Source organism: Macaca fascicularis, chromosome 15, assembly GCF_037993035.2.
Source record: "Macaca fascicularis isolate 582-1 chromosome 15, T2T-MFA8v1.1".
NCBI classification, from domain to species: Eukaryota; Metazoa; Chordata; class Mammalia; order Primates; family Cercopithecidae; genus Macaca; species Macaca fascicularis.
The window spans coordinates 122,703,484-122,724,820 of record NC_088389.1 but is presented as its reverse complement, the minus strand read 5'-3'; the positions used below and the strand labels follow the sequence as shown (position 1 = coordinate 122,724,820).

At 42.0% G+C, this 21,337-nt stretch overlaps 2 protein-coding genes across 11 annotated transcripts in view; one reads left to right on the top strand and one right to left on the bottom strand.

Moving 5' to 3' along the window:
- CENPP (centromere protein P) overlaps window positions 1-5,046 on the bottom strand; it is a 271,071-nt gene extending 266,025 nt beyond the window's left edge. For all 4 annotated transcript variants that reach the window (XM_005582256.4, XM_074017859.1, XM_074017857.1 and 1 more), the window contains exon 1: window positions 4,862-5,046. In XM_005582256.4, the coding sequence (XP_005582313.1) occupies window positions 4,862-4,968 (107 nt within the window). In that variant the 5' untranslated portion in view covers window positions 4,969-5,046. The remainder of the gene's footprint in view (window positions 1-4,861) is intronic.
- A 573-nt stretch (window positions 5,047-5,619) lies between these two features.
- NOL8 (nucleolar protein 8) overlaps window positions 5,620-21,337 on the top strand; it is a 29,382-nt gene continuing 13,664 nt past the window's right edge. For 2 of the 7 annotated variants that reach the window (XM_005582247.5, XM_015436579.4), the window contains exons 1-10: window positions 5,620-5,792; window positions 6,779-6,944; window positions 7,468-7,530; window positions 9,195-9,273; window positions 11,847-11,982; window positions 12,513-12,581; window positions 15,051-16,925; window positions 19,972-20,079; window positions 20,555-20,677; window positions 20,969-21,059. In XM_005582247.5, the coding sequence (XP_005582304.3) occupies window positions 6,806-6,944; window positions 7,468-7,530; window positions 9,195-9,273; window positions 11,847-11,982; window positions 12,513-12,581; window positions 15,051-16,925; window positions 19,972-20,079; window positions 20,555-20,677; window positions 20,969-21,059 (2,683 nt within the window). In that variant the 5' untranslated portion in view covers window positions 5,620-5,792; window positions 6,779-6,805. Of the gene's footprint in view, window positions 6,061-6,758; window positions 6,945-7,467; window positions 7,531-9,194; window positions 9,274-11,846; window positions 11,983-12,512; window positions 12,582-15,050; window positions 16,926-19,971; window positions 20,080-20,554; window positions 20,678-20,968; window positions 21,060-21,337 lie in introns of all 7 variants that reach the window. The other 5 variants (XM_045372981.3, XM_045372980.3, XM_005582245.5 and 2 more) reach the window with 4 other exon arrangements.

The following is a 21,337-nucleotide window of genomic DNA, read 5'->3' as shown; positions in this document are numbered from 1 at the left end:
CCATATATCTCTTCTTCCTGCAAGGTAGATCTAGCTTGATATCTCACCAAATGGTTTCTCTTGGAATCTGCTTTTCCTCTAAATTACCCTACATTTGTTAATAATAAAACCTTTCTCTTGGTATGTCAGGCTCCAGACCTTGGAAGTTATCCTTGGCTCCTTCACTTGCCTGACATCTGGACTTACTGCCATCCTTTCTGCTCCTCACATAACTATTCTTCCTTTTGTATTTCTAATTCTACTACATTAGCCAATGCTCTTATGACCTTACACCATCTCTACACAGAATAATCTAATGCTATAGTCTTCACACTGAGAACCCAATCTGTAAAAATTGTTTCAAATTTTGTTTTAATGCTAATTTAAAATGTTAATGTAAGTATATCCCGTATCATGAAACTACCACAGCCTCTTTTGCATTTGCCATCGTAGACTGATGCCCCCACAAATTACATTAAATATAGAAGTCAAGGAAAAAAGAACAGAGTGGGTGCAGCGACTCACTCCTGTAATCCCAGCACTTTGGGAGGCTGAGGCAGCCCAGGAGTTTGAGACCAGTCTGGAAAACATGGCAAAACCCCATGTCTACCAAAAAATACACACACACACACACACACACACACACACACACAAACAACAAATTATCTGGGCGTAGTGGCAGATGCCATGCCTTCAGTCCCAACTACTTGGCTGGTAGAGGGTCACTAAGGCAGGATGGTTGCTTGAGCATGGGAGGTGGAGGTTGCAGTGAGTCATAATCATGCCGCTGCACTTCAGCCTGGGCAACAGAGTGAGACCCTGTCTCAAAAAACAAAACAAAAAAGAAAAAGAAAAAAGAACAGAGATAAATTTCCTATATAAATGATGAGCGGCCGGGCATGGTGGCTCACGCCTGTAATCCCAGAACTTTGGGATGCTAAGGTGGGCAGATCACCTGAGGTCAGGAGTTCAAGACTAGCCTGCCCAACATGGCTAAAACTCTGACTCTACTAAAAATACAAAAAATTAGCTGGGCGTGGTGGTGGGTGCCTGTAATCCCAGCTACTCAGGAGGCTGAGGCAGGAGACTCGCTTGAACTTGGGAGGCGGAGGTTGCAGTGAGCTGAGATCACACCACCACACTCCGAAATTCCGTCTCCAAAAAAAAAAAAAAAAAAAGCCATAAATATAAATGAGCTTCTGACAAGTGAACACCAAATGTCACAGCAAGCTATGAATGAAAATTTCAAGGTATTTCCAATAGAGCAAAATGGTAAGAGAACCAAGTCATCATTAAAGGCTGGATATGCAGAACTCAAAAAAGAACCTGCAGTTGTCAGAGTGGCCAGTAGGGAGTTTGTGTTTCATAGGTATGGTGTTTCAGTTTGGGGAGATGAAAAAGTTCTGAAGATGAACAGTGGTGATGGCAGTACAACAATGTGCAAGTGTTTAATGCCATTGAGCTGAACACTTAACAATGGTTAAAACAGTAAATCTTACGTATATTTTGCCACAAAAAGAAAATCTGCATATTCTTATTCATAGCAGCTATTTAGTTTGAGCAAAATATTTGTGTATTTCAACTAACGATGTTAGTTTGAGCTATTTTGGATTTGTCTGAATTTTATTCACTTTGTGGTTTTATTATTGGTAAGTCGGTCTTCACAGCATAAAAATTTGTCAGAATTAGGAGCTTGCAAGAATTTGTTTTCCTTTAAAATGAATCTATACACAAGTTTAAAGGTCAATGGTCTACTAAGTGTTAGTTACTATTATGAGGCAAGTACTCTTCTAAATGAACTACATATATTAACTCAATTAGTCCTCACAGCAACCCAAAAACTTGGGTATAATTTTACCACGGAGGAAACTGAAGCACATAAAGTGGGAGCTCACTTAACCAAGATCACTCGGCCAATAGCAGAGACAGGATTTGAAAGCAGGCAATTTGGCGCCACAGTGTGGACACATGGATATAGCTGAATAATTTAGCTACAATTTTCCTACCTCCAATCCATCCAATCACTTACAATCACTTAAAAAAATAGCTTGGTACACAGGTCCCAATCCTCCTCCTCCACTATAGTGAAAAGAAACCTCACGGTTAAGTCCAAACACCCTGAACTGACATTTAATGTCTCCCACAATATGGACTCGTCTTGACTTTCCAATTTAACCACTGAGAAGTTCCAGATTATATAAATAATTTACTAAGAACTAAAAATAAAATCCTACCCCACCCCCACAATCACCCAAACCGACTCCCTCTTGGTCAAGGGGACCCCAAAGAAACCTTAAAAACTCAGCTCTTAACCATGACAGGACGGGAGGTCAGACACACCTCATTATAGCCCTTCCTATTTGGGATACAGACACAACTGACCAGCATTAATGTTAAAACAGAGATCGTAAGAGTTGCAGAACAGACTCTGTGGCAATAAGATACCAAATTATAAACAAGACCTAAGGCCATGCCAGGCAAGGATTAAGTCACATACCCCCTACACTTAAAAGAATGAACTATCACTTTGGGAGGCTGAGGCAGGTGGATCACCTGAGGTCGGGAGTTCAAGACCAGCCTGACCAACATGGAGAAACCCCACGTCTACTAAAAACACAAAATTAGCCGGGGTGGTGGCGCATGCCTGTAATCCCAGCTACTCGGGAGGCTGAGGCAGGAGAATCGCTTGAAACCGGGAGGCGGAGGTTGCGGTGAGCCAAGATCGCGCCATTGCACTCCAGCCTGGGCAAAAAGAGCGAAATTCTGTCTCCGAAAAAAATGAACTATGTTCTAACTGCCACAATGTTTTTTTTTCTCTAGTGGCTAAACAAGCACTGGCCTCCAGATAAGCAATATTGAAATAATTGCAGTTCATCCACCACCAGATGCTAACTGATTCCCCTGTTCCACAGGCTTTGATAGGACAAGAGAATGATTTGAAAAATTTTTCTTTTGATAAGATCACCAACCATGGACTTGTTCTAACAGGTTTACAAAGCCTGTGTACTTAAGTACCTTTGCTTCCCTCCTTCAACTTTTGACATACAGGGCCTAATTGTAATGCATTTAAATGTTAAGTCAGTTCCCCAAAATGAACATGGAATGTATGTAATATGCATGTTTATTCAGTACACGTGAGCACATCTCCCTTTGTGAATATTCATAGCCCCTCCTATAACCTGTTGTAATGTGTATACATAGCCCACTCATCCATCATAAATCCCTGCCCCAACCCCTCCTCTTCCAAAGTGCGGGCCTTTCTGCTTTGCCTGAGACTATGCTTCCCAGCCTGTCAGGATGGCCACTTTGCAGGCTGCAACCCTTTTTAAGAAACAGTCTAGGGCCGGGCGCGGTGGCTCAAGCCTGTAATCCCAGCACTTTGGGAGGCCGAGACGGGCGGATCACAAGGTCAGGAGATCGAGACCATCCTGGCTAACACGGTGAAACCCCGTCTCTACTAAAAAATACAAAAACCTAGCCGGGCGAGGTGGCGGGCGTCTGTAGTCCCAGCTACTCGGGAGGCTGAGGCAGGAGAATGGCGTGAACCCGGGAGGCGGAGCTTGCAGTGAGCTGAGATCCGGCCACTGCACTCCAGTCTGGGCGACAAAGCGAGACTCTGTCTCAACAAAAAAAAAAAAAAAAAAAAAAAAAAAAAAAAAAAAAAAGAAACAGTCTCTCAAAATTTGCAGATCTCATGATTTTTCAGTTGACACTACTTTACCATGTGGACTAATGAAATCTTGTGGCTAGTAAAGAAAACACTTTTCCCCAGTTTTTAAACTTCAAAGTGTGCACACAAATCATCTGTTAGGGCAGGGTATCTTTTTTTAAAATGCAGATTCTGATTCAGTTGGTCAGGCTGTCGCTCTAACAAACCGCCAGGTGATGCTAAAGCATCCCATCTGCGGAGCACACCTCAAGTAGCAACGGTCTTTAATACAATGACTCTCACTCGAGGAGGGGCACACCTGTTTCCTCTCCCTTTTACCAGTCACAGCTTCCTCTACTTTCACGACCGCACGCAGACATTTTCTGTAGATCTCCTCCTTCCCATTTTCTACCAATTCTTCTCCAGTTAGCTCAGGAAAAATAAATAAATAAATAAATAAATAAATAATCTCATTCTCTCTGCACCTGTGTCAAATTAGTCTTGACTCAAAAATTGAAGATAGTTTGTTTTCGCGAGGCTTCCATGTTTGAGATGATGATACATAATTACGGCTGCAGAGCTTTTCTCTCCCTCTCCTTCAACAAAGCAGAAGTGCCCAGACTTTGGGGTTAAATTTTTGGGCTCCTAATCCATCTCTGACAATTCCTTTCTCTGGAACCTTGGACGAGCTACCTAACTCCTCTGAGCCTCAGTCTCTTCAACTATGAAACAGGGCCAACAGTAGCACCTACCTTAGAGAAATGTCAAATTCTCCTACAGGCTATATTAACCACTCTTCTTGATATCAACTTACTTTTTTACCGAAGCTATTTTTCAAAGGAATTTTTATGTCATCGTAAACAAAAAGTCAGTATCACTTGCCATGGTTAGCTGACCCATTTAAAAAAATGCCATGAAATCAAACGGAGTTACTAAATCCCCACTAGAGATACCTCTGCTTACTGGAGGCGGAACTATCTAGCTAGGGACATAGTCAAGACTTTCTCCTTGTCAGTCATCCACACAGACGACTGCGATTAAACCAGCTAATAATCTGCAAGGCGTTTACAGCAGGGCGCCGTACGCGCTGCTCCCAACTCTAGGCCATTGTCATGAAAGGATCAACACCAGTTCATGCCCACATTTTGGGGCTGGGTGTAGGAGGCCGAGATTCACCCGCCTGGCCCGGGAACGCCGGTCAGCGGAGCCTGGGGAACTTGGGGGGTCACGTACTGGACTCTGGACTTCTCTTCCCAGGGCGCCGGTGGGTTCTCACACGCTCGCCGCACCGCCGCGATCTCAGCTTGCAAGACGCGCTCCTCTGCCAGCTCTGCGTCCATGGCGCGTTGCTCACCCGAGCCTGACAGGCAGCGCCGCTGTCACTCCGACCTGAGCGCTTCACCGGCGCTTCAAGCCTCGCGCGCGCTCCCGGCGCGGACCATCCCGGAGCTCACGCGGAGGGGAGGCGGGAGAGCCCCGCGTGACCCCCGCGGCCCTGTCCGTCCAACTACACGCTCGCCCGAGAGCCTGGGTCCTCGACTTCCCTACACACGTTTCCCTGGCTGTCTAATCAGTGCCTATACTTTCTCGGGAGAGCGTGTTCTTTGCTACTCCAAGCTCAAGTGCTCCGCTGCTCACCCCAGCCGGCAGCCTTGGAGCCGCCCGGCCGCGTGCGTCACTGAAGAGGCAGGGCTGGGATCACGTGGAGGGGAGTGCCTCTTTATTTTTTTTTCCCCCTACTTCCTCACTTAGGCCGACCTAGTCCAGGAATTGGTACACACAGCGATAGTGTTCAATAGAAACTAGGGGATTTTGGTTTGGGCTTTTTTGCGGTCGTTGAGGGGGAGGTGACGGAGGCGTCAGGGAAGGTGGGAGGACGGGAAAGGAAATTAAAAGCTCTTGGGAACTGAATTGTGGTAACGGAACCTTAGGAGGCTGGGTTGGAAATCGAGTAGGAAGGAAGAGAGGATGGTCCGTTGGGACATGTGACCAGAAGTTAGGGGCTGCAGCGGCGCTGGCGTTAGGTGAACGACGTGGTGAGGAGTGGGTTTCAAGCATGAGAAGTCACAGGGCCGTTTCCTAGCCTCTCTCTTCACTTCTCTGGGAATTCTCGGAGAAAGAAGGCTGCGGTGGGTAGGCTGGGGGCGGAGACTGTCAGGAAGAGGTAGGCCGGAGCTCTGCCCAGAATATATGCCATATGGGGACGCTGGTTGGGAGTCTCGTTTGGAAAGAGTCTCAGCTGTTGGGGAAGGGCAGGGCGAGAGCTGAGCGCCTGCCGGGTGCTAAACGAAATGAGAGATATGATGGGCCCTAGTACCTCTGGAAAAGTTTTCCTGAGTCTCCTGTGATCCAGCAACCTTCATAGTATAGTGTTAAGAATTCCAAGTTCTGAAGTTAGACCTGCATTATAATCCTGGATTCACTAATTTTCGGTATGGCATTGGGAAAGTGACTTAACTTCTTCTGTTCTTCTGAAAAGTGGGAAACGTGCAAACTACTTTGTACAATGCAGGCACGTAGCAAAAACACAAGTCTGTATTCGCTATATCACTTGATCTTTGTGACTGAACCCCACTTTGCAGCACTTTTATTGTGACATAATATTGTGCCATTTGTTTAATTCTTTTGTGACTATGAGGAGCTCCTAGCCTCTGTATTCACTTCTTTGGGTCTTCCCGGAGAAAGAAGGCTGGAGTGAGTAGGTTGGGGGCGAAGACTATTAGGAAGAGATAGACTAGCTCTTTTTATCTTTTAGTGCATTACCTGCTACATCCTGTTTCTATCAGCCTTTGTTACAGACAGTAAATGAATGTATGAATGAATCAAGGAAAAACATCTAAAAACGTGAATACGTAACATTAAGAGGGATAGAGTAATATTATGGCCATTTGGAGGAAAAAAACCTCTGGACCTGTATCTATATGGGTATAGGGTTGCTGTTCCAAAGTACATTCATGAAAAATGTGGATGTAGGGCTTCGGCGAAACCTCCAAGACTAAAATTTGGAAGCAATACAATCGGAAGTGAAATACAGATCCAGGAGACGGATTTGATACAGACGGTTCAGAGGAAGTAGTTGTTTTGTTAGATTTTAGAAGAACTAAGGGAAAGAACTCTTCTCTGTATACAGAAAATTACTTTTCCCACTAGAACACACCAAGTATATGACCAGCCTTCATGAAAGTGAACAGAGAGACGAAGCGCCTTTATGTGGGTGGCCTTAGCCAGAACATTTCTGAGGCAGACCTACAAAATCAGTTCAGCAGATTTGGAGAAGTTTCGGATGTGGAGATCATCACACGGAAAGATGACCAAGGTAAATTTATGGTCCTTCACTGGGTAGTTATAGGCAGACATAACTCAGGTTAAGTACTAGAAAATAAAACGACCCCAAGATAAATGTTAGCTCTGAACACCAAAAGTTTTCAGTGATGTTTTGGAGATACAATGTGTGATGTGGAACTTGACCAGAATTCATTTCTGAAATAAGAAAAAATTCTAAATTCTAAACATCTGATTTCAGAAACATATTAACTTCCAGTTTTGAGAGCTAGAATTTTCTAACATTGATTAAGTGTCCCATTAAGTAGACTATCACTAGCATACAATCAAAATGTTTCCTTAACTGACTACTGTACATTTTCTTCTTATTTTTTGGAATATTTTGATAATCATGCTTATTTTTATAGCCAATAAATAAAAAACCAGGTTTATGCTTGAAAGAATAAGTTTTCAAGAACTAATTTTTTTTTTTTAATTTAGAAACAACCATTTTTACATTGCTCTCTGGATAAAAATTTAAATAAATTGTGTTTTGGTTTTTGGTTTTTTTTTTTTAGGAAACCCACAGAAAGTCTTTGCATATATCAACATCAGTGTAGCAGAAGCAGACCTGAAAAAATGTAAGATCATCATAAATTTTCTATACTATTTGCCAGTTTGTATCACTCTGTAACTTGGAATACCTTTGGTTCTAAGCCTAAACCTCCACAGCCGTTTTTACGTTATCTAGAGGGACAGCAGTTGATCAAGAGAATTCCAGTATCGTTTGACTCAGCAGGTTTAGGTCCATTGCATTTGGCATCAGCGGACATGGTAGCACTTGCTAGTAAGTTTACTTAAAACTGCTATTCTCAAATATTTTGGACAAGGAATCAAACTTTCATAGAAACTGCCTGTTACATATATCCCACTGAGTATCATGCCACATTCCCCTTCAGTCTGATCATTTCTTTGGGAGCTAATCCTTGTCACTAAACACTCTTAAGGAGGGAGCTTTACAATACACCCTTGTAAGACCATATCCTTGAAATTGTGAAATCTCTTGTTGATAAGTTTAGTAAAGTCAAGGGAAAACAGTGGCCTTCGATGAAGAACGGGAGATAATCCATACTGCCACTGACACAGTAGCATATTCTAATTATTTGGAGGCCAAAAAGTGAAAAAAGACACAGAAAATAAGTAAAGGGAACATGCTAATAGAGGAAGAGGGCAATCAGTCTTTCGTAATTTCATTTGCAAAAAGATTGCTTTGTTCTATTTTTCAGTAAGGAATATATGTGACAAATGTGAAGTTGTGGTTAAGAATACATAACTAGGCTTTGTGACCTGTGGCAGTTATTTAAACTTCTCAGCCCCAGTTTGCTTATGTGATGAATGACAGAAGATAGTGCTTGCCTCATAATATTTCTGTGATAATTAAATGATACATTTGCAACACTTTAGGAGGCTAAGGCAGGTGGATCACTTGAGGTCAGGAGTTTGAGACCAGCCTGGCCAACATGGTGAAACCCCATCTTTACTAAAAATACAAAAATTAGCTAAGTTTGGTGGCAGGCACCTGTAAGCCCAGCTACTTGGGAGGCTGAGGCAGGACAATCACTGGGGAGGCAGAGGTTGCAGTGAGCCAAGATCGTGCCACTGCACTCCAGCCTGGGCGACAGAGGGACACTCGGTCTCAAAAATAAATGATACATTTGTATTTAGTATAGTATCTACCACCTACAAAATTCTGTTAATGGTATTATTAAGGAAGCTGATAGCAGATACTCAGAGAAATCAATTACTAGGGCATAGTAATTCAAACAGTTCAGTTACTCACAGTTAATTCATCTACAAGTTCTACAGTGATAATTAGTATGAGGTGGTAAATAAAATTAAGGTGCTATAGGATTCCAGAGTGTCCTCTGATTCACCTGAAAAGATGATTGTTTTATAGTTATAGGAAATAACAATAAAATATACATTAAATGTCAGTTATTCAGAGGTTCCTGACATTTGTTTATAAACAAATTGCAAATGAATTTTGCTTCACTTTTTACACGTTTTGCCTCATTCCAATCTAGTAACACTGTGAGATAGGGAGTGTAAAGACGCTTTTGGTAAGTTGTCAACATGAGACAAGAGCCTAGGCTCCCTCTCTCCAGGTCTCATTTCTTTTCTTCCACTTCCCGTGGATCTCTGTGATAAACAAGCCTACTTTTCTTGATACTAAATAATTAGAAAAAGCACAAGCTGAAATATTTTTCATTGCCATGTACTTGAGTAATAATTCTTTACTTTATAGGTATGTCTGTTTTAAATAAAACAAAATGGAAAGGTGGAACATTACAAATTCAACTAGCAAAAGAAAGCTTTTTGCACAGGTAAGTTTTGCTTCACATGGATTTAAACCCTATTTTTTTTTAATATTGTAAGTGGTTTTATATATTATTTCAAATTATCAAGTAATATGGTATTATATTCTTAACAAATTCAAACATTATAAGTAGAGCTGAGGCCGGGCGCGGTGGCTCAAGCCTGTAATCCCAGCACTTTGGGAGGCCGAGGCGGGCGGATCACGAGTTCGGGAGATCGAGACCATCCTGGCTAACCCGGTGAAACCCCGTCTCTACTAAAAATACAAAAAACTAGCCGGGCGCAGTGGCGGGCGCCTGTAGTCCCAGCTACTCGGGAGGCTGAGGCAGGAGAATGGCGAGAACCCGGGAGGCGGAGCTTGCAGTGAGCCGAGATCCCGCCACTGCACTCCAGCCTGGGCAACAGCGTGAGACTCCGTCTCAAAAAAAAAAAAAAAAAAAAAAAAGTAGAGCTGAAATCCCTTTGAACTCTGAATCCCTTCACGCCAGACACCAACAAAAAGGATAATTTCGTGCATTTACGTATGTATGTAATAAGCTATAAAAGTATATATGTACTTATTTGCTCTTTGTTAACACACCCTTTTGTAGCAATGTAGATCTTCTCCCTTTATAACAATTGTTAGTACTATTTCAGAAAATGGTTATACCACAGTGTAGTGGTCCCTTCCCACTGATGACTGTTTCTACTTTTTCATGGTTGTAGATGATCCTAGAGCACGTATCCTATGTATATGCAGGTGTTTCACTAGGTTTATATCAGAAAATGGAGTTGCAGAATCTTAGCATTGTCTGCATTTAAATTTTAGTAGACTTCTGAATTGCTTATGTTGATTTTGACTATTAACGCTGGTGTCATACAAAAATATAAAGAAAATAGGAGATCACTGTATGACAGGCATAAGAGTGATTATGCAAGTGATTTAAGAACAAGACAATGTATTATAAAAGCCGTTAGAGCTTTTAAAATCCTAAAGGTATTTTCAGGAAGAAAAGGTATTGTTAGTTGGGGAGTTTTCAAAATAGGAAACAATTTAAGAATATGCAGATAGAGGCCGGGCACAGTGGCTCACGCCTGTAATCCCAGCACTTTGGGAGGCCAAGGCAGGTGGATCACCTGAGGTCAGGAGTTCAAGACCAGCCTGGGTAATGTGGTGAAACCCCGTCTCTACTAAAAATACAAAAATTAGCCAGGTGTGGTCATGGGCACCTGTAATCCCAGCTACTTGGGAGGCTGAGGCAGGAGAATCACTTGAACCTGGGAGGCAGAGGTTGCACTGAGCCTACATTGTGCCATTGCACTCCAGCCTGGGCAACAGGAGTGAAACTCTTGTCTCCAAAAAAGAAAAAAGAAAAAGATAGAATGACCAGGAGAGTTGATAAGATTGTTCCAGACCAATGAAATGTAACAAGAACAGATATATTCTAAAACAAGTGGCAAGCAGCTACTTTGAGGCATGTTTTGGGGACTGGTCTTATGGAAAAGGTGAGAATTTGATTTTGTTCTTCAGCTGAAGCCTCAGACTGTGAACAGGGTGGTTATATACCTTTCATTCCAGCAGCAGTTGCCAGCCTACTGTGTGCAGGCACTGGGGCCCCATGCTGAGCAGGTTGAACACACAGTGCTGCTGCTTGGAGTATCTGCGTGAATATGCCTGAGAAGCATGGGTCTGATGGTTTTTCTGGGACATAAAGGAGACAGAGGCAAAGAGGCCAGTGAGGACTGCTCTGTGCAGTTGTCCAGGCTTGAAGACGGCGGCGGTGATTTGAATCGGAAGAGGTGGCATTCTCTTCATTAGGAGGATACAGATAATCAAGACCTAACAAATTGGGCTCCAAAAGATACCTTCGTCATGGGGAAGAGTGAATGGAGAGAAACAACATAAAATGTCAAACGTATAAATTGAAAGGGGGAAATTGAGAGAACTTGCGATCCATAGTCTTGGTCTTCCATAAAGGGGAACTGGGACATCCACTGGAGCAGAGCACAGGTGTAAGCATGCATGTCAGGGATTCAGGAGACTGACTGTAGAGGGTGGGCTAGGAAAAGAACTCTCGTGCTGTGGTGGGACAGCCCTGACAGCACAGCTTCTCACTGCTGTCCAACCCTGTATTGCTCAGTTGCTGGTGGTAAGGGACTGGTCAATAAACTACAGTAGATCGATGGAAAGGCATGTTGTGCAGCAATCATAGTGATGTTTTCAAAGAATGTATAAGTTGGTAAATGAAGTGTACCCAACTCTGCTTATGATATTTGGATTACATTATAAAATGTGTATATTTACATATAGAACAAAGATGAAGTTAAGTAGATAAAATATTAACAATAGGATGAGGGATACGGAATATGTTTTGTGTTCTTCACGGTTCTGTCTTCCAGCATTCTACAATAAAAACATTGTATGTTCAGATAAGTAGGTAAACTATTATGCTACTAACAAAGCATTTTTGTTTTATTTTGGTTTTTAGTACTACAAAGCTGTTTACTTTATAGTGCTCATTTAGGCTCACCTAAAGTGAAATAGCCATTTTACGTGGCTGATTGTTTTGACTCTTTTATTTGTATTTTCTTTTTGATTCAGATTGGCCCAAGAGAGAGAGGAAGCAAAAGCTAAGAAAGAAAAATCAACAACAGATAACACCAACTTGTTAGAAAAGATAGGAGGAGTGGATTTCCATATGAAAGCTGTGCCAGGGACAGAAGTGCCAGGGCATAAGGTGAGTCTCCTCTGTAGCCTGAGCCAATCACATGGTCTTGGGAACCGATGCCTGAGATCATGTGATCGTGGGTGTCATGTCTAAAACCAGTTCCTCTTTTCCCCTTTCTTGAGGCAATTAACATAGATAGGACTTCATGATTTTTCAAGGTGCATTTACAACTCTTAGTTAAGCATAGTTCTCTGTCATTTTACAGAGAAAAATCAAAACTCAAGCAGAGGTGGACTTTCAAGGGACATAGGTAGCCAAGAATACAGGCAGGTCCCAAGTTTGCCTGTTTAAATTAGCAGCCTGTGTTTTTTGTAAACCATCCTACATGGTTTACTTTGGGATTGATAGCTGCTCCAAATCTCCCTTTTTTTTTTCCTTTCCTCTCACAATTTTTCTCTTTGGTAACTCATTGTCAGAAAAGTAAACCCAACAGTAATCATAGCCCACTGATTTTTTTGTTGTATTTACCTAATATTGTTATTAAATCTTTTCCATTTGTGTCACATATAGTAAATAAATTCTTTTTCTTTTTCTTTTAGAATTGGGTTGTGAGCAAATTTGGAAGAGTCTTACCTGTTCTTCACCTTAAAAATCAACATAAACGTAAAATATCCTTTGACCTGTCAAAGTAATTATTTACCACAGTGATGGATACTTGTAAAATACCTTTAGCATTTCACTGTCTCTATCAATGAATCTTTAGGTGTTTGTTTGCATGTTCCCAGTTTCTTGGTACTCACCTACATGTATGAAACAATTAGAGCGTGAGAAAATGGATTGAGGTTTTATACAATTAAGTAATTCAAATGATGAGTGCCGAAGAGGCAGGTTGGTTTATTAATGTGTTCATATTGTCACACATGGATTCAAAGCCATTGCTGAAGGAGCTAAAGAGGCGTGAGAGACCCGGAGACCATCATTAAAGAAGGCTTTAGAATTCAGGTAGGTTGTGAATTAACAGAAGTGATGGGAAGCAGTCCAGGGAGTAGGAATAGTAGATAAAAATACGTGGACAAGCAGGAGGATGGTGGGTTGAGAAACTGTTTGGAGCAGAGTGTGAGCAAATTCTAATGCCTATTCAATGAGGTCACATTGTCTAAGACCTTGAAGACCGGTATCATGGAATTCTGAGCAGTGTGTCTTGATATATTCTTTTTTTTCTCTTTTTTTCTTTTTTTTTTTTTTGAGACAGAGTCTTGCTCTGTCCTCCAGGCTGGAGTGCAGTGGCACGATCTTGGCTCACTGCATCCTCTGCCTCCCGGGTTCAAGTAATTCCCCTGCCTCAGCTTCCCAAGTAGCTAGGACTACAGGTGTGTGCCACCATGCCTGGCTAATTTTTTGTATTTTTAGTAGAGATGGGGTTTCACCATGTTGGCCAGGATGGTCTTGATCTCCTGACCTCATGATCTGCCCACCTTGGCCTCCCAAAGTGCTGGGATTACAGGCGTGAGCCACCGCACCCAGCCGTCTTGATGTATTCTTTGGCTTTTAACCTTGGTGTCAGTCAGTAAGGGAAACAGTAGCAGGTGTTTCAAACAGAGGGAATATAGTATATGCAGTTAGTTAAACAAGTGCTGGAGGAGCAAAAGCCAAAGGTCAGATTGCCCACTGATTGACAACTGCAATAAACCACTACCCCCTTGGGACTAGAGAAGCAAAAACGTGTGTCCTCAGAGCTCACAGCTACTGTGCCACTGAAGCCACTACCGGAATCCAGGCCCTAGTTGCACTGGACGTAGCTATGACTTCTGCCCTCCCTACAGGTGGCTCAAAGTTAAGAAAGTACTGATTTCTTCTTTTCCACTTTCCAGCTTTCCACCAATGGCAGCTGCTGATGGCAAAGAGGAAAATATTGAAGGACAGTAGAGACAATAGACACTTTTTGCCACACCTCACATATAACTGACATGTATAAGTAGTTACTGGACAAAGGGACTTTCGAGAGTAATCGCTTAAGGTGCGGTGCAGTGGCTCCCACCTGTAATCCCAGCACTTTGGGAGGCCACTGGAGGATCACTTGAGCCCAGGTGTTTGAGACCAGTATAGGCAACATAGTGAGACTCTAACTCTACAAAAAATATTAATAAAAGAAAATTCAGGCTGGGCCCAGTGGCACATGCCTGTGGTCCCTGCTACTGGAGAGGCTGAGTTGGAAGGATCACTTGAGCCTGGAAGGTTGAAGCTGTATTGAGCCACGATCATGCCATGGCACTCCAGCCTGGGCAGCAGTGAGACCCTGTCTCAAAACAAAAAAGAGTGATAGCTTAAAGCACCTTAATACTTATCTATTCACATGCTTTAGGGAATCTGCAAATGACAGCCATCATTACAACACATCGATGTTAACTAGAATCTTTCCTGGATAATGTCAACATAGTCCTGGTAAAGATTTATTAGATTTTTTTTTAATTTTTAATTTTTATTTTTAAGACGGGGTCTCACCATGTTGCCCAAGCTGGTCTCGAACTCCTGGGCTTATGTAATCTGCCCACTGCCGCCTCCCAAAGTGCTGGGATTACAGGCGTGAGCCACCGTGCCCAGCCCAGCTTTCTAATAAAGACCTAAAAATGATTGCAGAGAGTGAGTTCATGTGAAGTGGACGTTATTGTGCTAGGAGAATCAGTTAGGATGAGTAAGAACTGAGAAGACAGAAATAGCCAAAAGAGTTTGAGAGTAAAGGACACACACGGGGCCATGTCCTCCGGGTTCTCCTGAACCCAGAACTTTGCTTTACTGTATCAGCTCGATGGATGGATTTCTGTGATTTACAGAAAATAGTCCTGAGACCTGTGTACCTATAATATAATCTGAATAGGTTTGCTATAATAGCTATCTACAGTCCGAGTACTTGCTGCCAATTAATAGTGGTGATACTAGACTTTAACTCAGAAAATGTCATAGAAAGCTCAATTTCTTAGACCCTGAAAGGTAACCTAATTAAGCCCTCATTTTCTTTTACAGGAAACTGAAAGGGGGGGTAAATGACTTACTTGAGATTAAGCAGTAATTTTTGTGTCAAAGATTGATAAGTTTTCCTAAAACCAAGTGCTTTAGTTTTGTTTCTTGACTTGCGTAACGTCATAAAATATGATCCCTCAAAATACTGCCACAACCTAAAGAAGATAGGGGAGGATTTCACAAACACCATTCCTATATCCAGCCTGACTTGGGAATTAGAAGGAGGGAATGACCCTATGAGTAAGAAACGGCGAGGAGAGTTCTCTGACTTTCATGGCCCTCCCAAGAAGGTGATAAAAGTGCAGAAGGATGAGAGTTCCATTGGGTCTCTGGCCATGAGTACAAGGCCCAGGAGGGTAATAGAGAGACCACCCTTAACACAGCAACAGGCTGCAGAGAAAAGAACTTGTGATTCCATTACTCCTTCTAAATCATCTCTTGTACCTGTTTCTGATACTCAGAAACTTAAAAATCTACCTTTTAAGACTTCTGGCTTGGAAACTGCCAAGAAGAGAAATAGCATTTCTGATGATGATATTGATTCTGAAGATGAATTGAGAATGATGATTGCAAAAGAGGAAAACCTGCAGAGAACTACACAACCCTCAATAAATGAATCTGAAAATGAACCTTTTGAAGTTGTAAGGGATGATTTCAAATCAGGCATTCACAAACTGCATTCTTTAATAGGTTTAGGTATCAAAAATAATGTCTCTTGCCATGATAGTGATGATGATATTATGAGAAATGATACTGAGTATGACTCAGGAGATACAGATGAAATCATTGCAATGAAAAAAAATGTTGCTAAGGTCAAAAACAGTACAAAATTTTCACAAATGGAAAAATCTACAAAGAAAACTTCTTTGAAAAATAGAGAAAACTGTGAGCTTTCTGATCACTGTATTAAACTACAAAAAAGAAAAAGCAATGTAGAGTCAGCCCTTGGTCATGGATTAAAGTCTCTTAATCGTAAATCTCCCTCTAACTCCAGTAGCAGTGAAGATGCTGATTCTGCATCAGAATTAGCTGACTCTGAAGGAGATGAGGAGTATAATGCCATGATGAAAAACTGCCTTCGTGTGAATCTCACTTTAGCTGATTTGGAACAATTGGCTGGCAGTGATCTGAAGGTTCCAAATGGAGATACTGAGAGTGATGGACCAGAAACCACCACCCACTGCAAGTTTGACAGAGGCTCCAAAAGCCCCAAGGCTCCCACTTGCCTCCGCAGAGGCCAACAGTGTATTCATCCTGAGGAGATTGTGGCTTCCCTGTTAGAAGGAGAGAACACCTGTGGCAAACAGAAACCAAAGGAAAACAATTTAAAGCCAAAATTCCAGGCTTTCAAGGGAGTAGGCTGTCTATATGAAAAGGAGTCGATGAAAAAATCCTTGAAAGACAATGTTGCCTCTAACAATATTAATAAAGATCAGAATTCCATGAAACATGAGGATCCCAGTATCATATCCATGGAAGATGGGTCCCCATATGTTAATGGCTCATCAGGTGAACTGACTCCATGCCAACATGCAAAGAAGGCGAATAGCCCAAACTATATTCAGCCTCAAAAAAGACAGACCACTTTTGAGAGCCAGGATCGCAAGGCAGTATCCCCTAGAAGTTCTGAAAACAGAAGTATGAATCCTATTTCTGGGCCATTAGAAGGTAAGAAGTCCTTAAGTCTTAGTGCAAAGACTCACAACATAGGCTTTGACAAAGACAGCTGCCATAGTACCACAAAGACAGAAGCTTCAGAGGAAGAGAGGTCTGATTCAAGCAGCCTCACATCTCTCAAGAAATCACCAAAGGTCTCATCCAAGGACACTTGGGAAATCAAAACTGATTTCTCACTTTCTATTAGTAATTCGTCAGATCTGAGTGCTAAAGGTAAACATGCTGAAGACAATGAGAAGCGTTTGGCAGCCTTGGAAGCGAGGCAAAAAGCAAAAGAAGTGCAGAAGAAGCTGGTGCATAATGCTCTGGCAAAGTTGGTGAGTGTATTTTCAATGTATGGATTTAACAAGAACTCACAAAGGCCAGCTTTTCCTTCCCATGAAGTGAGGTGTGCCTCCATAGAGCTGATTGTCCTGGTGTTCACCAGTTTCATGTTTTGGTTCTTAAGTTAACTTGTTCATCTGGTTTATCTGAAATTTTCTTTATAATTTTCTTTCATTTAGAAGCTATACCTGATATAGTTAAGTAATGTATTCAAATGTGTCTGAATTTACATATAAGTCACTTGTCAAGTGATTTATACCTTGCCAAGTCTTCAAGATTTACTGTAACGGGCTTTTGTTCATTCTTCTAACAATTGTTAAGTACACCTTGATAGTAAGTGCCAGATTTATAGTATGAAGATGATGATCTTGCCTTTCATACAGTTTTTGGCTCATGGCGTGGCATGCTGACAGTCACAGTTCAGTTACACAGGGCCAGGAGGAGATTGTGCCCATGTGCCCTGGCAGCACACAGGAGACACACCAAGTCAGTTGGGAGCTTCTATAGTCTGAGCTGAGTAGTAGGAAAAGATCTGTGGGAATTGGTCAGGCCCAGGCGAAAGGGTGGGAAGGGAGCAGAAAGGCATTCATTCTAGGAAAAAGGAACATTTATACAAGGGTGAATGTTTTCAGTTGGTGTAACTAAAACTTATGCAGCATGAGGTGGCAAGAAATGAGGCTAGTGGTTTGATTTTGTTCATAAAATGAAAAGGGAGTGAAGAATTTTAAGCAAAGGAGAGAAGATTAAGCGAAGGAGAGAAGAATTTTAGTTGTGTATTTTGGAACAGTAGTTGACAGACTACACCTCAAAGGCCGTGCAGCCCATGACCTATTTATGTACAGCCTTCAAGCTAAAAATAGTTTTTAAATACAGAACAAAGACCGTATGTGGCCTGCAAAGCCTAAAATATTTAGTCTGGCCTTTTACAGAAAAAGTTTGTCAACCTCTGTTTGGGAAGAGATCCTTCAGACTATGATGAAAACAAATCGAATGGGTCCATCTGGAACCAAGGAGAGCCTTTGGGGAGGTGGAAAGTCAAAACCATGAGAACAGCAATGGAATAGATTGATTGAATTGATACCAAGAAGTTTAATTGCTAGGACTTGGTGATAACTGGATAGGGATAGAAAGAGGAATTGTAAGTTTCAGTCTTGGGCAAATAAACAGGTGGTGATGGCATTCACTAGATAAGGAAAAAGGGCAGGAAGTAGACTTGGCAGGGGAAGGGAGTGATAGGTTTAGACATACTCAGTTTGAGATTGGGTTGTTTTAAGCCGCAATGCTTTTTTTTTTCTTCCAATATTTATTTTAGGTTCTGGGGGTATAGATGCAGGTTTGTTACATGGGTAAGCTGCATGTCTTGGAAGTTTGGTGTACAGATTATTTTGTTACCCAGATACACAGATAATCAGCATAGTACCCAATAGGTGGTTTTTCTTTTCTTTTCTTTTTTTTTTTTTTGAGATGGAATTTCGCTCTTGTTGCCCAGGCTGGAGTGCAATGGTGTGATCTCGGCTCACTGCAATCTCCGCCTCCCAGGTTCAAGCAATTCTCCTGCCTCAGCCTCCTGAGAAGCTGGAATTACAGGCACCTGCCACTACACCCAGCTAATTTTTATATTTGTGGTAGAGATGGGGTTTCACCATGTTGGTCAGGCTGGTCTCAAATTCCTGACCTCAGGTGATCCGCCTGCCTTGGCCTCCCAGAGTGTTGGGATTACAGGTGTGAGCCACTGTGCCTGGCCCAATAGGTAACTTTTCAATCCTCACTGTCCTCCCACCCTCCACCCTCAAGTAGACTCCAGTTTTGATTGTCCCCCCCCCCCTTTTTTTTTAAACAGGGTCTCACTCTGTCACCCTGGAGTGCAGTGGTATGATCTCAGCTCACTGCAACCTCCACCTCCCAGGCTCAAGCAGTTTTCCCACCTCAGCCTGCTGAGTAGCTGGGACTACAGTCACGTGCCACCATGCCCAGCTAATTTTTGTATTTTTGTAGACATGGGGTTTCAACATGTCACCTAGGCTGGCCTCGAACTCCTAAGCTCAAGCAATCAGCCTGCCTTGGCCTTCCAAAGTGCTGGGATATCAGGTGTCAACCACTGTACCTGGCCTACTGCTCCCCTATGTGTACTCAACGTTTAACTCCCACTTATAAGTGAGAACATGCAGTATTTGGTTTTCTGTTCCTGTCTTAATTTGTTTAGGATAATAACCTCCAGCACCACCAATGTGGCTGCAAGGGACATGATTGCATTCTTTTTTTATGACTTCATAGTATTCCGTGGGGCCTGTGTACCACATTTTCTTTATCCAGTCCACCATTGATGGGCATCTAGGTTGATTCCGTGTCTTTGCTGAATAGTACTCCGATAGTACTCCAATGAATATGAATAGTACTCCAACAAACATATGTATGCATGTGTCTTTATGGTAGAATGATTTATATTCCTTTAGGCAAATATTCACTAATGGGGTTGCTAGGTCAAATCATAGTTTTTAGTTCTTTGAGAAATCGCCAAACTGCTTTCCACTGTGGGTGAATGAATTCACATTCCCACCAGCAGTATATAAGTATTTCCCTTTCTCTGCAACCTTGCCAGCATCTGTTATATTTTGACTTTGTAGTAATAGCCATTCTGACTGGTGTAAGATGGTATCTCATTGTGGTTTTGATTTGCATTCCTCTAATGATCAGTGATGTTGAGCATTTTTTTTGTATGCTTGTTGGCTGTGTATGTCTTTTGAGAAGTGTCTGCTGTGTCCTTTGCCCATTTTTTTACTAGGATTGTTTGTTTTTTTGCTTATTGATTTAAGTTCCTTATAGATTCTGGGTATCAGACCTTTGTCAGATGCATAGTTTGCAAATATTTTCTCCCATTCTGTACATTGTCTGTTTACTTTGTTGATAGTTTCTTTTGCTGTGCAGAAACTCTTTAGTTTAATTAGATCCCACTTGTTGATTTTGGATTTTGCTGCAATTGCTTTTGGAGTCTTCGTCATCAATCTTTTTAAGATGCAATGCTTTTGATGGCCTCCCTAGGATGGTCATCCAGAGGATAAGCCAACGCACATCATCTTCGGTTCTGACAGTGAATGTGAAACAGAGGAGACATCGACTCAGGAGCAGAGCCATCCAGGAGAGGAAAGGGTAAAAGAAAGAAGTTCAGGATGTCCCTGTGGACATTCATCTACTTCTGCAGATCCACATCATAAACAACTGCCAATCTCAACATAAAACCCTCCTGAGAGCCCCAATGAGACCCAGGGCTTGCCAGGTCACCACACATTGAGACTAAGGGGTTTTGGAGATTTTTATATATGAACCTGTATTCTCCACAGCATCTGCAGCATGACATCAATATTAGTGAAACACTACAGAAACTGTTCTTGCATGTAATAACTACCTCCCCAAATCCAGGCTTCACTGGGGAGCCTCTGGATTAGTGATGCCAGAGGCCAGTTAGATTTCACTGAGTCAGGAATTTCCACCTGACCCACCATTTACTCATTCCTGGTAGATGAGTCTGGGTTATTGGCTTTCAATGTGAGGGAGAAGATTACCTTATGAAGGAAATGCTACTTGTTTGCCTCTGCTATTAATAAACGTTTGTGTTTCTTCACAGGAGTCTGTGGGTAAAACATCTGGGAAGCTGTTTGATAGCAGTGATGATGAGGAATCTGATTCTGAAGATGACAGTAATAGGTTCAAAATTAAACCTCAGTTTGAGGGCAGAGCGGGACAGAAGGTTAGTGAAGACTGAAAATAATTAAACTTGCGACATGTCCTTATTTTTTGACATAGCCCTTAAATCTGAGTCAATGCAGGCAAACCTTAACCTACATTATAGCATCGGGGTGTTTATTTGGGGAGTGAGTCTTCTGTGATCCTCTCTGATTGGTTCATAGGTAGAAGGAGGTAGGCAAACATCTTAATGTAGTGAATTTCAGTGTGTGGGGAGGTGTACATTGACAGTCTTCGTCAGAAGCAATTTCTTGGGAATGTGGCTATCAATTATGTATGTTTTCTGTCTGTGTAGCTCATGGATTTACAGTCGCACTTTGGCACTGATGACAGATTCCGCATGGACTCTCGATTTCTAGAAAGTGACAGTGAAGAGGAACAGGAAGGTAAATGCTTCATTGTCCAGAGTCCTGATGTCATATCTGGGGACACTGAGAAATCACCTAGTGTACCTCCTTTATTTAACACATGAAGAAACTCTCCATCTCAAGACATTGGATTGAGGAGTTTATAATCAAGTGTATAGTTAATACTAAGTTTTTACATAGTAATTTAGGAAAATTTAATTACTTCGAGCTGCCAGAAAGGAAAGGAATAAATAGCATCCACCAAAGGTCCCATTTTCCTCTATCCCATCCTTGGTATGAGAAGAAGTTGAGTTTCC